The following is a 15173-nucleotide window of genomic DNA, read 5'->3' as shown; positions in this document are numbered from 1 at the left end:
TAGAAGCCACAGCCCCCTAGGAAGCAGTCTCCCTTTGATGTGAGTTTTCTGGACCATTCCTTGGTGGCCTGAGGGCATTGTAGTCACCACCTTAAAATCCTGTTTTGTTGAGCAGCAATAGCAGGTTGTGAGGACAGAACTAGCCTTGCACATGCCAGACAAGCGCTCGGCCATTCATCCATACCCCCAGCAAGATTGCTTTCACCCGGATTTTTACTGGCCTGGTCTTGCTAGTCATAAAAGAAAACACAGGCAGGGCGGTAGTGGCGCACACCTATAATCCTGGCAGAGGCAGTGGAATCTCTGAGTTCGAGGCCAGCCTGGTCTACAGAGCTACTCCAGGACAGGCTCCAAAGCTACAGAAACCCTTCCTTGAAAAACAAACAAACAAACAAACAAATAAAAAAAAACATGGCACAACAGCAGGGCATTATTTAAAGGGATTTTATGGTGACCTGTCAGTTTAATCTTAGTAGTACTTTTATTTACATGATTTTATTATATACAGAAGGCCCAATTTCACTCTGCCATTCAGAACTCACTGTCCTTGTGAAATCTAGCCAGAAGTCCAAGCTCTCTAAGTAAGACAGCTATCACGAATATGGAGGAGCAGGCTAGGTTAGCCTAGGGCTTCCATCTGGGCCTTGACTAGATGAGTAGTTTGTGGGATGGACGTCCAACATACTCTGCTCTCCCAGTCTACTTCCCCAACACTCACACAAGTGCTGGGCCTGGGGTACCAAAGCCAACACCCACACTTTATGAGGCCCATGGGCACAATTGCTGCCCATACTGGCAGTAGGCCCTTGGGGCCTGTGACATGGAGAGAGGGAAGCTCAGATGTGTTGTACGGATAAAGGAAACGGACCAGCAGGTGAAGATCTTGGTCACAGCCCCTCAGTGTGGACCTGGTGGGTCAGCCTGGCGGTGAGGCCAGCTAGGTCAGCAGCTTTGTCCAGCTTGATGTAGGTGTCAGTACGAATGCGATGCAGGCTGAGCCAGTCTGGCAGCAACTCCGATAGGAGCAACACATGCTTCTCCATCTCCCCTGCAGAAGTGCATTGTGGGTTTAAGCACAGGGCCTGGATGACTTGCTCAGCTCACTTAGCCAGCCTGGTGCCTTACATTCCCACCCCTGCCCCCAACAGGCCTTTCTCAAGGCTTAACCACTGCTGTGTGCAGTGGAGCCAAGCAGAGGCCTGGGGGTCCCTGGGCACTGCTCTCAAGCACCAGGGGAATGAACAGCAAGGGCAAGACACACATACTGCGAGCCTGGTCAGCAGGCCTGAAAGCAGAGATTAGGCCTTAAGCGGCAGAACTGGGATTACAAGTCCAGGGCAAGCAAACTACCCCTGGTCAGAAATGGACCCCAGCTTCTTGCCAAGGACACAGTGAGCTTGCTTGACCATGCCCATGCCCACCCTCACCTCTCTCTTGCTCTGTACAAACCTGGGCTCAGGGCAGCTCTGCAACTGTCCACCATCCTTGCACAGACCACCTCCATAGTGAGCGCTGGCTTGCGCTCAGACACAAAGACACCACGCAACACACGGGCCAGCTCTGGCAAGCGCTCTAACCGTCGTAGCCGAAGCTCCTGCTCCGGGCACCGCGTCATCTGTGCCAGCTGCTTCTGGACCTCCTTGGCCCTTATCTGCATGAAGTGGGTCAGCAGCAAATGGTTACCAAGGTTCCCTCGTCACCAAGGCCCCCTACCCATTACCCGGGACTTACGCGCTCCAGCAAGGCTTGGGACACACCCTTCAAGGCACTGGGAGAGGCTGCTGGTGGGGTGGCTGGTGGGGTGGCTGGGAGTGCTGGACTAGAGCACCCAGGGCTACTAGGCTCGGCTGAGCGCAGGACCAGGTTACTCAAGGCCTTCTCCATCTGCAGAGTAGGCACAGGACAGATGTCACAAATGGTAACTAACTGCCCCAGCCTTGTGAGGGGACCCTTTCTCTCCAGGCCAAGTTCCCTAGTCTTGGAGTCCCAGCAGATACACACAGCCAGCTGAGCTGTTGCGGTGAGGGTGTGTATGTGTGTATGCATGAGTGTGAGAGGACACAGGGCACATCTTATTTCTGTGCCCTTAGCTGAGAAAGTTATCAGGTAACAAACCCAGAGGCACTCAGCCGTTACCTCCACCCACTGGGGTCAGGCTGCCATACTCCCTGAGAAGAAAGGGATGAACTCTAGAGGCTAGAGCGCCTCACCTTGGGTGACATCAAGCTGCGGGCTCGGGACAACACCTCCTGGGCAGTGGTGAGCTTCTCCGTGACAGGAGGCTGGGGCAATTCGGCTGGTTCAATATCAGGCACTTCATCCACATTGAAGCGTGGGTGCCAGCGTGTCAGCTGGTCTTCAGGCACGGCCATGGGGGGATTCAACGAAGCAAGGAAAGCCTGGGGGGAAGGGAGAGCGTTGGGCTACTCAATTCCAGCTAAAAAGAAAACCCAGGTGAACGAACAACTTAGCCTTTCTCTGTCTAGGTACACAGCCAGGTATAGAGAGGCGTGTTCCTAGCATATAGGTATGGTTGACAGTGACACGAGAACCCTCTCAGGGTCTCAAGGAAATCCTGACCCCCCCCCAGCTTTTGGGTTCCAGGCAGCTCTGCCCCAGCTCCAGCCTATAGCACAGAAGGTGTCAGCAACAGAATCAACCCTCCTCACATTTTAAGATATCCACAGCAAGGGAGTAAGAGAAAAACCTTTGTATTTGCAGCCAAGTCAGGACAGCCTGAAGGGGAGCAGGGCACTTAGAAGGCCACCGTCCACTTACAGAAGGGCTTGAACCTGCTCAATGGCCTCCACAAACCCCAGCACTCACTTTGTGATGCTCCTTGACTCGCTCCACCAGGTTCTGTCGGAAGATGTGCCTGCGCCGTAAGAGGCTCGTGGCTGTGAGCTGTGTGGCACCACCACCAGCCTCTGTAAGAAGGAAACATGGTGAGCCCAGGTCCGCCCACCTGCAACTGAAATCCAAAAACTAGGCCTGATACCAACACCTCATGCTCACCCCCAAGACCAAGGTTAGTGAGCACACCCAGGGCCTCGACAAAGACTCACCCCGGTCCAGCAAGGGCTCTATGGTGAGTTGGTAATCAGATCTCTTGATGCTGTCCTTGAAAGTGGGGACATTGCTTTCCTGGCGGAAGCAATATGATGTGGGGTACACGGTTTTGATCTGGCCCACATTGCGCTCTTCAAAGCGCCTACAGAAGAAAGACAGGGCTGGGTCAGAAGGACCATGCAGACTGGCATCCGACTCCCAGGGCAACCAAACCCACACTCCCTCGCCACTCACTTGCGCATCATGTCCTGGACGCCTTGCTTGACTTTAGCAAAGGTCACAGTCTCAGATCGATTGTGAAGCATGCTCACGATGGTGTCCATGCTACGGAACATCTCGGCCAGCACTTGATACTTGTAGGGCAGGATAAGGCCAGGGGGACCAGGCTGGGCCAGGGCATGGAAGCGCTGGTAGGCAGGGACTTTCTCGACACTGTCAATGGGAAGCAATCTCATCAGACCACCAAACCACACCATGTGACCCCACCACCACCAGACAACAAGGTAACAGAGCCCTTTACAACCAAAGCCTCAACACTAACTACCCATTTGCAAAGTCCTTGTAGATCTGCTGCCGCCCGTGAGGACAGTATCCACACACCATCTCTGCCTCACCCGCCTGCCCAGCACCCTCAGCTTGGAGAAGCAGATAAAGACACGGACAGGCACAGCATCCACAGCTGCCCATAGTATTTAGAATGAGCCAAAGGCAGGAGTGACCATGTCCTTTTCAGGTGGGGGAGAAGGGCACAGTGCTGGTGAGTAGATATGTGGTGTATATATGTCTAGGCAATCTGGCTCCCAGCTTCGTGGCCACGCTAATTGTCTCCCCTGAAGTCACAGCACCCAGACCACCCACCCACTCAGGCCCTACAGTGCCTAACAGCCTGTCCTCCCCTGGATCTTGTCTTGTGGCCCACTAGGACTCACCATGGTTGCTCTGTGGGCACCTTGGCATCTGGTGTACAAGTCTCCACAGCATTCTCCTGGACTTTGGCCCTCAGGGCCCGAGCCCTGGCTCCCAACTTTCGTGCCCGCCTCAGACAGGACTGGAGTTCAGAGACAGAGTCCTCCGAGGAGACCTAGGGATAGAGGTGCCCTCAGGTCTACTCGTTACCCATCACCCTGCCCACAGCCCACCTTCAGTCCAGCCTTACCTTGTCCTGCTTCTGAGCTGTGGCGGGGCCTGGACCTTCAGAAACAGTGGTGATCTTTATTCTCTTGACAGGAGATGGGCTTACTGGGGAGCCAGTGTCATCTGGAGAGCTGGGATCAGCTGGGGTAGCGGGGCAGGAGTCCTGGTAATTAAGAAGCCACAGATCAATAATACACTGGGGGTGAGGTGATGGTGGTGGGGTACCTGCTCTGCAGGAAGAGCACTGGCCTGCACAGCCAGAACCAGGTTGTCAGTTCACTGGACCCCGAGGGCTGGAGCCAGGCTCTAGGGGATTGCCTGTCAATTGAGGCGTCTAATGACACAGGAAAGATCCACCTGGTTGGTTGGGCCTCTTCCTCCTTGAAGCAGCTTCCAGGCCTGACTCTCTCGTGTTTTCTTTCTATTTCAGAAACTCCAGCCCAATTCTTTGCTGAACACCCACCCCCACCCCCTGCCTGCTGCAGCCTCCCAGCAAGCCCAGGACCCCTCTTGTAGCAGCTGCTGGTTCCCCTGAGGAAAGAAAGGAGTGGCCAGCCTGATGGTCTTCCTTTCAGTCCTGGCGTCCAGTCCCCTGCCTCAGTGCCCGATAGCCAGGGTTTCCTCTCCTAACCAGGGGTCCTCTGGGGGCCCACGCGCGCCTCACCAGTCCAGGAAGCCGCAGCCTCCGGCGCGCGGGCGGCGCGGGCTGATCGCTCCTGGGTTCGGTGGAGGGACGGGCACGCTTGCGGCTGCTGCTCCGGGTGAACTCTGGGGTCACAAGCCCACTGGGGCTCGGGGTGAGACAGGCCGACTTGGCCCTCGGAGCAGTAAGGCTCGGGCGACGGCGCACGTAGAAATCCGTAACACGACTTTGCGCCATGGCGCCAAAAAGCGAGTTCCCGCGGATTTCGCGCGGTTTTCGCGGCTTCTGCCCCGCCCCGCCCAGGTCGTACCATCAAGCGCAGTTCTCGGAGGGGGGAAAATGTGCATACTCCAGAGCATGCGCACTAGTCTGCACCAAGACGCTCACGCGTCACGCGGGACCTCTGCCGCACCTTTGGATTGAGCAAACGCGAAAGGGAGCGGCCCGGGGTGGGGGTGGACAGGAATAGCTTGGACTCCTGACCACTGGCGCACAGACGTGCGGCCTAGCACATGCGCTATCCGTCATTTACGCACGCTAGCTAGGCTCTGGCGCGTACGGGTCTCAACTCCACGTCTCTCGCAACACGAAATGGGGCGGCTACGAGCCAGTGGCTCCTAGCCAGGCAAAGAGGCGATCGGATGAAAGAAGACACTCCTGCTGCTGTTTGCAGAATAACAGCCTGGTCTCGCAAACCAGTAAAGTAGCTGGATCTGAGTCACAAGCAACTGCTGAATATTTGGTCCCAGGCGCGCGATGAATTTATCCTGGACGGCTCATGCAGCCGAACAGGCTCCAAAAGTATCTCGTGTCTCTTGCTACATCCGGGCTATGGAGTGCAGAGGCCGGCTCTGGGAGGGGCTCCAGAGCAGGAAGCAGACTGGAGGCATGGGAAATCAGGAAGGCTACGCCGAAGGACTGATTTCCTCATCACCTGTTTTCCTCAAGTCACCGCCACCCAATGCTCCCAACACTCCTGGAGGGAATAGCCATGCCCGTCTTAGGCAAAGGTGGCTCCCAGGGAGGAGGGAGGGCATGAAGGGAGGGGACAGCGCTGAAACAGGACCTGGGAGACCTGGTTAGCTGTAAGGACCGAAAGATAGTTCCCAGGAGGTGGGGGCTTGTATAGTCCAGAGCATCAGTCTAAAATGCATCTGCTGCTGTGGGATGAAGGGCCGGGACTTAGTTAGAAGTAGCGAGAGTTTCGAGACTTGGTGCTCTCAACTCATGAGTTCAGTATGAATGTGGTATGCCCTGGAGCCTTACAGCCAACGTTCTGGATGCTTAGGAACAGCCATAGTAACCATTCTACATTTGTATGGCCACCCCTGGAAAGTAGGTCTTTGGGATGACTCAGCATTGGAGCCCCTCAGAAAGTCTTGATTTGCCTCAGTGACAGGACAAAGCCAGCTGCCTCCTGGCCACAGCTGATTAGATAAGTGATGCGTGGTTGAGCCAATCAAATGTTCTCCTAGGATTAGAGAATGATCTGCGGATAGGAACTACCTACCACCCTGTGTGCTAGTGGCCTCTCTCAAGGTAAGACAGCAAGCAAACAGGTGTAACTCCAGGCACAGCAACTCGGGTGTTTTGGAATAGGTTCCCTTGGTTTTGGTTTTGCAGTGATAAGGAATGGGACCCAAGGCATTATACATACAAGGCAATAGCACTCGACCATCTGAACTGTGAGGGTTACTCTTCATCATCAGCTTGGCTGGATTTAGAGTCACCATGCCTCTGGGCATGTCCATGAGGGATTGATCTTCCCTCCTTTCTACCTTCCTTCCTCTCTTGTTTTTATTTATTTATTTATTTATTTTAGCTGAGGATCGAACCCAGGGCTCTACCACTGAGCTAAATCCCCAAACCCCCCCCCCTTGTTTTCTAAAAGCGGGGGAGGGGGTCTCTCTATGCAGCTCTGGCTGACATGGAAGCTGGTCTACGGAGTGAGTGCAACAGCCATGGCTGTCCTGGAACTCGCTCCATAGACCAGGTTCCATGTCAGCCAGAGCTGCATAGAGAGACCCCCTCACCCCCTTTTTTTTTTAAAACAAAAAAACCAAAAACAATCCACATGAGGCTTGATTAAAGCCACTTGATGAGGGGAGAGTTTGTTTTCTAGCCTGTGGTGTGACGATACAGTTCGTCAAGGCAGAGAAAGCATGACGGCAGGAACAAGAAGCGGCTGGGTGCGGGGCGCCAGAGTCAGGGGCAGTGAACACTGATGCTCGGTTTTCTTTTCATTTAGTCCATACAGTGGTGACCCCCCACACTCAGGCTGGGTCCTTCCTCCTCAGTGAAACCCTTTTGGAAACACGCTCAGAGACACACCCAAAGGTGTGTGTCCATGGTGATTCTCAATCCTGTTAAGTTGCTTTTGATGGGTATTTTGTTACAACAACGGAGAAAGTAAGTCATCACCACTTTCACCATCATCATCATCATCATCAAGACCATCATTGTTTTTTCTCACCACCTGAGGATGGTTAGAGTTGCCATAGGTCCTCGGTATTGATGATAGCCATGTTCTGGCTGATGGTTATGATACATGGCGCTGGTTGTGGCGCTGGTTACCAGAGGAAAAGTCACGGGCCATGGCCACAGCTACCAGAGTTACAAAGAGCTTTATTAGGAAGAAGTAGGGGATAGGAGGGAGGAGAGCCAGGCCTGGAGAGAAAGGAAAGATGGCGGGAACAGAGAGAGACCACACAGAGAGGGTGGGGGTCCACGTCCGGCTTTTTCAGGCAGGTACAGAGTTGCCAGCACCTGCTGCTGATGTAAGATGTAAGACCCCAAGCTGCGTGTGTGGGCGAGTGAGGGCAAGATCCTAACACTGGCCTTGCCTAACTTCCCTAGAACCCACTGTGGTTCCCTGAGCCTTGCCAAGCTCCAACCTCAATACAGGCACAGAATAAACAGCTGCAGCTCTGCTCTTGGGTTACATCCCAGTGCCATCCACGAGGAACAGGGACAAGAAAGTGTGACCGTGCCGCACCATTGCACTGGCTTCAACTTTGTTTCATGAAAGAGAATGGCTTCTGTCCAGGTTTGCTGAAGACAGCCCTGCTTCCTGTTGTTGGCGTGCCTTCTCTGACTCACTCAAAGTGCTTCCCTAGGTCATACCGATGTGCAGATGAAGAAGCCGAGGCTCCAGGCATACGGCTGGTGAGCCAGGGCACCGGACCTTCTCTCCTCCCTCTTCCAGCTCTTGATCTGCTGCTCTCCTTCACACTCCCAGACAGGAAACTGTAACAGATGGCTGGTCCAACGTGGAACCCCTCGGGGACCTGCTGAGGATCTGTGAGTCACCTGCAGCCACGGAGGAGCTTTTTGTGGTCTTGGCTTTTAACTCAAGGTTTGAGGCCACGTAGAGGCAGGCAGCTTTCACCTTCAATGAAGGCACTTGGGTCTTAGCCAGGATTGATCTGTGCTTGGCTCCCTGTCTGCCAGACCACCTTGGAATCCATTTTGGATGAGCTAGAGCAGGATCCACGGAGAAGATGCTGCCGCTGGCCACAGGTTGAGCGACACCAGCAGTTGCTTCTCCCTCCAAGATTCAGTCTCCTAGGCAGCACCAGGGCGTCTGGTCTGATGGAAGCTGCTTCACGGCAAGGTTCCTGCAGGACCCGGGGGAGGAGGAGCTGTTGACAAAGCCCTCTTCTCACACTTGGTTCAGGACGTATCAGATGGGGAGAGGGCTAACTCTGCCCTTCTAGTTCCCTTGCTATTGCTGTGACCAAATACCCTCACAAAGCAACTGAAGAGAGAGGGTTTATTCGGCTTAAGACTTCAGATCTCAGCCTGTCACGACGAGGAAGTCACAACGGTAGGGAGCTTGAGAGGGAGCTGATCCCATTACATCCAGGGTCAAGCACAGAGAACAAAGAATTACGGATGCTACTGCTCAGCTTGCTTCTCCTGCTTATGCAGCCTAGGATCCCCTGCCGAGGGAATGACGCTACCCATAGTGGGTGGGTCTTCCAATTAACTCCAATTAATGTAATCAAGATTGTTCTTCATAGGCATGCCTAGTGGCCTGCCTCTCAGGTGGCTCTGCATTCTGTCAAGGTGACAAGTAACCATTGCATTCCTTTTGTGGGCATCTAACATGGCCCTCTCCAATAGAAATGCAGTGTGAGCTGTGTGGTTTCAAGTTTTCCTAGTACATTACAAAAAAGTAGTAAGAATCAGGTGGCAATCATTTTGTCAGTTTTGGTTTTGCTTTTGTATGGGTCTTTCACTGCTTGTATGTCTGTGTACCACATTCATGCATTGCCAGCGGAGGCCAGAAGATGTTGGATCCCCTGGGACTCTAATTACAGATGGTGGCTGGGAGCTGCCGTTTGGGTGCTGGAAATCTAAACTGGGTCCCCTGAAAGAGTAATCAGTATTCATAACCAAGGCATCTCTCTAGCACCAGGTTGCAATACCTGTAATAGCCTGGTGGTGGTGGTAGTGCATACCTTTCGTTCCAGCAGAGGCACATGGCTCTCGGAGTTTTGAGGCCAGCCTGAAGTACAGAGTGAGTTCTAGGACAGCCAGAGCTACACAGAGAAACCCTGTCTTAAAAAACAAAACAAGGGGGCTTGGGGATTTAGCTCAGTAGTAGAGAGCTTGCCTAGCAAGTGCAAGGCCCTGGGTTCGATCTTCAGCTCCAAAACAAACAAAAAAACCAAAAACCCAACACTTATAGTAATTAAGTTGTATCAGTTATGCCTCAAATGTCTCTCAAAATAAATAAATAATTTATTATTTTGTTTGTTTGAGACATGGTCTCTTCATAGCCCTGGCTGTCCTGGAACTCACTGTGTAGACCAGGTTGGCCTTGAACTCACACAGATCGACCTGCTTCTGCCTCTGCCTCCAGAATGCTGGGATTAAAGGTGTACACCTTTATTTTATTTTATATTTGAGAGAGGGTCTCACTATGTAGGCTTTGCTGTCCTGGAACTCACTATGTAGTCCAGGCTGGCCTCGAACTCACAAGAGATCTGCCTGCCTCTGCCATCCAAGTGCTAAGATTAAAGTCATGCACTATTACACCTGGATAATAGAATTTTTTAATGAGACATTTGACATTTTTCTTTATTATTGACCACCAAAATCATCTTGATTATCATCACCAGCATCACTGCCATTACTATCCTCATCATCAGACCACCATCATCACCTGCCATTATCATCCTGGTTGTGTTCATAGCTCCATCTCTGTTGGTTGAATAGCTTTAGACAGGGTGCTGAACCTCTTGGAACTCAGTTCCTCTCTTGTACCTCCTATTTCAGATGGCGCTGTAAAGCTTGGTGGACGTAGGGCATGGTGATAAGCCTAGCCTAGACTCTGTCAGCAGGAAATGACTTACGGTGGCAGCCTAGACAGCAAGCCACCCTGACCACAGATGGAGCTGTACAAGTTTCATGGGCACAGAATCCTCACTAACAAGCTGCACAGTCAGCTAACAGGGCCAACTATGCCACAGGGCCCTGGTTGCAGAGCCTGGTAAGTTTGGTGGAAGGTCACATACTTGGTGCAGCAATTGGACCTCAGGGCTCTGGGCGCAGGTGCCCTGCTTTAGGATCACTGGTCAGCTGGGCTAAGGTCCCCCACTGTTTCTATCCACCTGCTCCCCACCACTGCCCACCAATGACCACATCCTTAGCCTCTCCTTCTTGGCAAAGGATCTTTGAATTATAAGAACCCCAGAAACTCCCCAGCTAAGACTCATAGCAATGGTGGAGAGGGCGCTTGAACTAGCCTTTCCCTATACTGAGATTGGTGTCTACCCTAATTGTCATCATAGAACCTACATCCAGTGACTGATGGAAGCAGATGCAGAGACCCACAGCCAAGCACTTGGCCAAGATCCTGGAGTTCAGACTGAAGAGAGGGAGAAAAGATTATGGGAGCAAGGTGGGGTCAGGATCATGATGGGAAAAAACACGGAGATAGCTGACCCAAGCTAGTGGGAGCTCATGGACTCTGGACTGACAGCTGGGGACCAGTCTCAGCATGGGACCGCACTAGGACCTCTGAATGTGGTGACAGTTGCATGGCTTGATGTGTTTGTAGGTCCCCTGGCAATGGGACCAGGCATTATCCCGGGTATGGGAACTGGCTTTTTAGAGCCCATTCCCTATGGTGCAATGCCTTACTCAACGTTGATGCAGCGGGGAGGGGCTAGGTCTGGCCCCAACTTGGTATGCCAGCCTGTATTAACTACCCAAGGGAGGTCTTACCCTCTATGAGGAGGGGATGGGGATGGAATGGGGAGAGGTGGGGGTTAGCGGGAGAAGAGGAGGAAGAGGGAACGGGGATTGGTATGTAAAAGGAAAGAAAAAAAAATTTAAATAAAAAAAAAATTTAAAAATCATGAAACTGTCTGAATAATTCAATAAAGCCCTGGCATTACCTCCAATATCCCCCAAAACGACAGAGCTTCTAGGAGAAAGCCAGGGCCTGAGCACAGTGAGACAAGCAGGCTCATCCCCACGTCCCTTCCCCTGCACCCTTTCCAACAGGAACAGGAACAGGAACAGGGGCTGCTGTTGCTCTGCTGCTCCTCTGCCCAGGCCTTCCTAGTCCCTGGAGGAAGAGCAGAAGCTCCTGGAGGCCCAGAAGAGCTCACAGAGCACCTCTCTAGAGTACCGCTTTAAGTGTGCCAGCAAGCCTAAATAGCCAACTCCCATGCATCTGCAGCCTCTGGGAGGCTGGCTGTCTAAGGTCTATTACATTATAAAAAGCTCCCATGATCCCCTGGGTCCTAGAACATTCCAGTCCATAGGAAATGCTTGATTTCCTGTTTCTGGCGGGGAATCTGCATGGATCTGGGAGCTAGAGAGCAGCTAATATAATTATCTGGGAAAGCCCACAGCATTTATTTCACGGGTGGATAGCATTTAAGACAAAGTCACTCAGGAGGCTAAGACAGGAAGATTGCCTCAAGTTTGAGCTACAGTGTGAAACTCTTATCTCGAAAACAAAGGGGGGAAAAGCCAGGCATTGGTGATGCGTGCCTTTAATCCCAGCACTCTGAAGGCAGAGGCAGGTGGATCTCTGAGTTTGAGGCCAGCCTGGTTTACAGAGCAAACTCCAAGACAGCCAAGACTACACAGAAGAACCCTGTCTCAAAAAAACAAAACAAAAACCCCCAAACAAACCTGAGGTCAGACGCAGCATGTACAGGACCTGCACGAGAAACTCAACCCCTCTTAGAAAAAGTGCTGACCCACTTGCCTCAGTAGGTGATCTATAAGCCTGTGTAGGCCTGCCTCTTGGGCCGTGCTGAAGAACAGAACCCACCCACAGTTAGTTATGGTGGCAAATGTGATGTGCCACAGTGACAGGTGAGGCATTTAGGAAAGCAGCACAATTTCTAGGCTGGGGCACTTGAGCTTTGAAGTCATGGGGCTGGACCTGTGACCTTTAGCGGCCTTTGATGAAGTCTTGTCTGTGGTAAGGAGGAAGAGAAAGACACACTTGAGGGAAAGAGGAAGGTCCCAGGCCCTGGAGGGACATAAACTGACAGATGGCAGAAGGAGCCAGTCGTGGGCCCCACCCCTGAGAGCACATTCTGGTCTTCCAGGCCATCCATCCCCGACCTGGAATCTAGGAGGGGATTCTCAGCATTCCTGCACCAAGCTGTGCCTGAGAGGTTTCCAAGAGGGTATCTACATTTCACCTTGACTTGGTTCAGCCTTCAGATGTGCCCCTGCACAAGGAGGTGATGAAGGAGGCCCGCAGGGAACATTATCTCTCAGTGACCTGTCTAAAGGCCAGCTCAGGGCTGCGGTAACGGGTGTTCACTGAACCTGTCTTTCTTCAGTAGGAAAACCTTCACAGCCAGCAGGAGTGAAGCATGCCAGGTGCTACCAGAGGCGCTGGGCCTGTTGACTGATGGCCCTGCTTTTCCCCTGAGGGCAACAAACCCACCATAATTAAAAACCAGCTCAGTGGAGGGCTCAAAGAATCCAGAGGTGAGAGAGAGGTCCTCAGGGAGAATGAGAAGCCACAGATAGCTGTCGTGGGGAATGCTATGTTCAGGAGTGAGGTGTTGAACCTGCAGGGACCCTGGCTTTGAGGTCTATTTTTACCTTCCTCAACAACTGCTGTAGGAGGTGAATGAAAAAATATGAGGCCAGGCCTGCTCCTAGGTATGGTTGAGGTTTACTGTAGCTAAGAGGAGAGTACAGCCAAAGGCATGTGGAAGGGTCCAGACTGAACCAGGATAGCAGGCGGAATTGGGCCATGGCGGTGTGTGTGTGTGTGTGTGTGTGTGTGTGTGTGTGTGTGTGTGTGTGTGTCACAGACTGAAAAGGGTAGAGAAGAAGACCAAGAGAGCATGTAACCAAAATAGCTGAGGTTACATAGGACCAGAAGCCTGGGGGAGTGGGGGAGCCAGCCCCTAGGAGGGAGATTAGGGTAGGGGTGGGGTGAGAAGTGCTGAGAGAAGCCACGGGTAGAGTGAGACTTGTTCTGGGTTCCTTTGCCACCTAACAGTAGGGACTGTGTCAGGGGACAGGGCAGTGTGTACACACAGCAATGGAAGCCAGGGTTACACACATGCAGGCAAACACTCTACCACTGAGCCACACCCACGCCAAGGGTTGGGGACTCTTCACCTGGAACACAAGGGAAGCAGAGCTGGAGCTAAAGGCTTTGGCAAGGATTCTTCTGAGGCCAGTCCTTCCTTCAGGGAACAGTGCGAGAGGCGAGGAGGACCAGGCAGGACAGACAGGGCCCTAGAGGCTGGTCTTGGCTGGGCGATCTCCATGAAGCTGGGCACTCACTCAGTCACACTTAAGGGTGCTCTAAAGAGCTGGCCACCATTCTGGACTTGGGTATTTACCTATAGCTATCAAAGGGCAGCTATGCCCCATTTAAATGGGCACGTAGGTACAGGTGTGTCCTAGCCACCACCACCACCACCCACCACCCACCCCCCTGACAGGGTTTCTCTGTGTAGCTTTGTGCCTTTCCTGGAACTCACTTGGTAGCCCAGGCTGGCCTCGAACTCACAGAGATCCGCCTGCCTCTGCCTCCCGAGTGCTGGGATTACAGGCGTGAGCCACCACCGCCCGGCTGCTCCAACCATCTTATACTCCCTGCCAACAAAGAACTACAGCAGAAAGCAGGTTAGGAGGAGCACGATTAAGGTTGGGGTTGGTGAGAACTCATTGTTGCCTATGGATACAAGGTGTGCAGCTTGCTGGTTGCGGTTGGTAGTTAGCATTGGCAGTGGTGTCAAAGGCCCGGAACTTGTGACTCTCTGTGTTGGCCCTGGGCATGCCAAGTCACTGAGATAGCCCAGGAGCTCTCAGACCCATGGTCATCATGGTTACACCCAGGAGGCAGGGCTGACACACGGTTCATCCACCTTAGATGTCCAGACATGGTGGTGATCGGGGCAGCTAAGGGGCTCAGAAACGGTATCCGGGTGACTGTATGACAGAGGGAAACACTCTGGGTGCTCTCGGAGGTGCTACTGTGCAGATGCACAGTAGGTAAGCGTAAAGATTGGTCACTGAGAGGTCTGTCAGTACTGGTCATTGTCACCTGTAAGGACAGGAGTGACACAATTCAGCAGTTAGGGCCTGGATGTCCAAGCTCTTATCTCTCATCTCTGCTCCTGACCTGGGCCCCTGGGGCACAAGAAGAAGGCTATCCTCACTGTGGCCAGCATGGGTGTACTTTCTGCCCCTCCCTGAGAAGCAGGTAACTTTTCTTCCCCAGGGGCCGGGAGACACCTGGGCACCCTCAGACTGAAGAAAGCCAGGTCATGAAGAGATAGGAGAGGCTTCCAGAGTGGGGACGGGCCTTTCTTTGTAACCCCTCCTGGAGCTTCCGGAAAAGGAGGAAGGGGTTGAGTTGGTGAGCAGTTCCACCCCTGCACGGGGCCCCGCCTCCACACCCAGCTGTGGGCAGGAAAAGGCTGAGTGGCTGGGGTAACCAAGTCTGCACACAGGCCTGTCCCTTCCCTCCTGGCTCTGATCAGGCCCCGAAGAGGCCATGCTGTGGTTCCCTGCCCCCACGGGCCAGGATGGGGGAGCCAGACCTTGAGGAGACGGGGTGCGGTGGGGGCATGGAGAGGCCAAGAACACTCACCAGCCTAGAGAGCATGTGGTAGAGCTAACAGCAGCGCTGTCTCTTGCTCACTTTGTTCCAGTGTTGACCTCTATTGGAAGGCCTGCACCCTCTCTGGGAGAGACACTCAGCTACTGTTGCTCTTTAGAGATAGTGCAATAGTTCAGGGCCATAGAAGGCTGGACAGAGGTCGTCTGTTACAGCTCCTCTCTGGCCTGTCTAGAAACAACCTCCCTGGGACATTTGTGT

At 53.1% G+C, this 15173-nt stretch overlaps 1 protein-coding gene across 1 annotated transcript; it reads right to left on the bottom strand.

Moving 5' to 3' along the window:
- Positions 1-454: 454 nt before the first annotated feature.
- Positions 455-5660, bottom strand: Cdt1 (chromatin licensing and DNA replication factor 1). Its single transcript, XM_036188281.1, has 10 exons — positions 4868-5660; positions 4226-4366; positions 3999-4150; positions 3304-3501; positions 3066-3211; positions 2827-2927; positions 2211-2399; positions 1732-1884; positions 1450-1651; positions 455-1048 (listed from the first exon to the last, which is right to left on the bottom strand). The coding sequence occupies exons 1-10, from the start codon at positions 5081-5083 to the stop codon at positions 888-890; spliced, it is 1659 nt and encodes a 552-aa protein (XP_036044174.1). The 5' UTR covers positions 5084-5660; the 3' UTR covers positions 455-887.
- Between the last annotated feature and the right edge of the window lie 9513 nt (positions 5661-15173).

The sequence above is a fragment of the Onychomys torridus genome, chromosome 5, assembly GCF_903995425.1.
Source record: "Onychomys torridus chromosome 5, mOncTor1.1, whole genome shotgun sequence".
NCBI classification, from domain to species: domain Eukaryota; kingdom Metazoa; phylum Chordata; class Mammalia; order Rodentia; family Cricetidae; genus Onychomys; species Onychomys torridus.
This window is presented reverse-complemented; position numbering and strand designations above follow the sequence as displayed.

Excerpts from the sequence above, each read along its gene's own strand:
- Cdt1 (XM_036188281.1), bottom strand. The coding sequence starts at position 5,083 with ATGGCGCAAAGTCGTGTTACGGATTTCTACGTGCGCCGTCGCCCGAGC. Across the intron at positions 4,151-4,225 it reads CAGCTCAGAAGCAGGACAAG|GTCTCCTCGGAGGACTCTGT; the intron begins GTAAGGCTGGAC and ends CTCTATCCCTAG. Across the intron at positions 2,928-3,065 it reads AGAGCCCTTGCTGGACCGGG|AGGCTGGTGGTGGTGCCACA; the intron begins GTGAGTCTTTGT and ends TCCTTCTTACAG.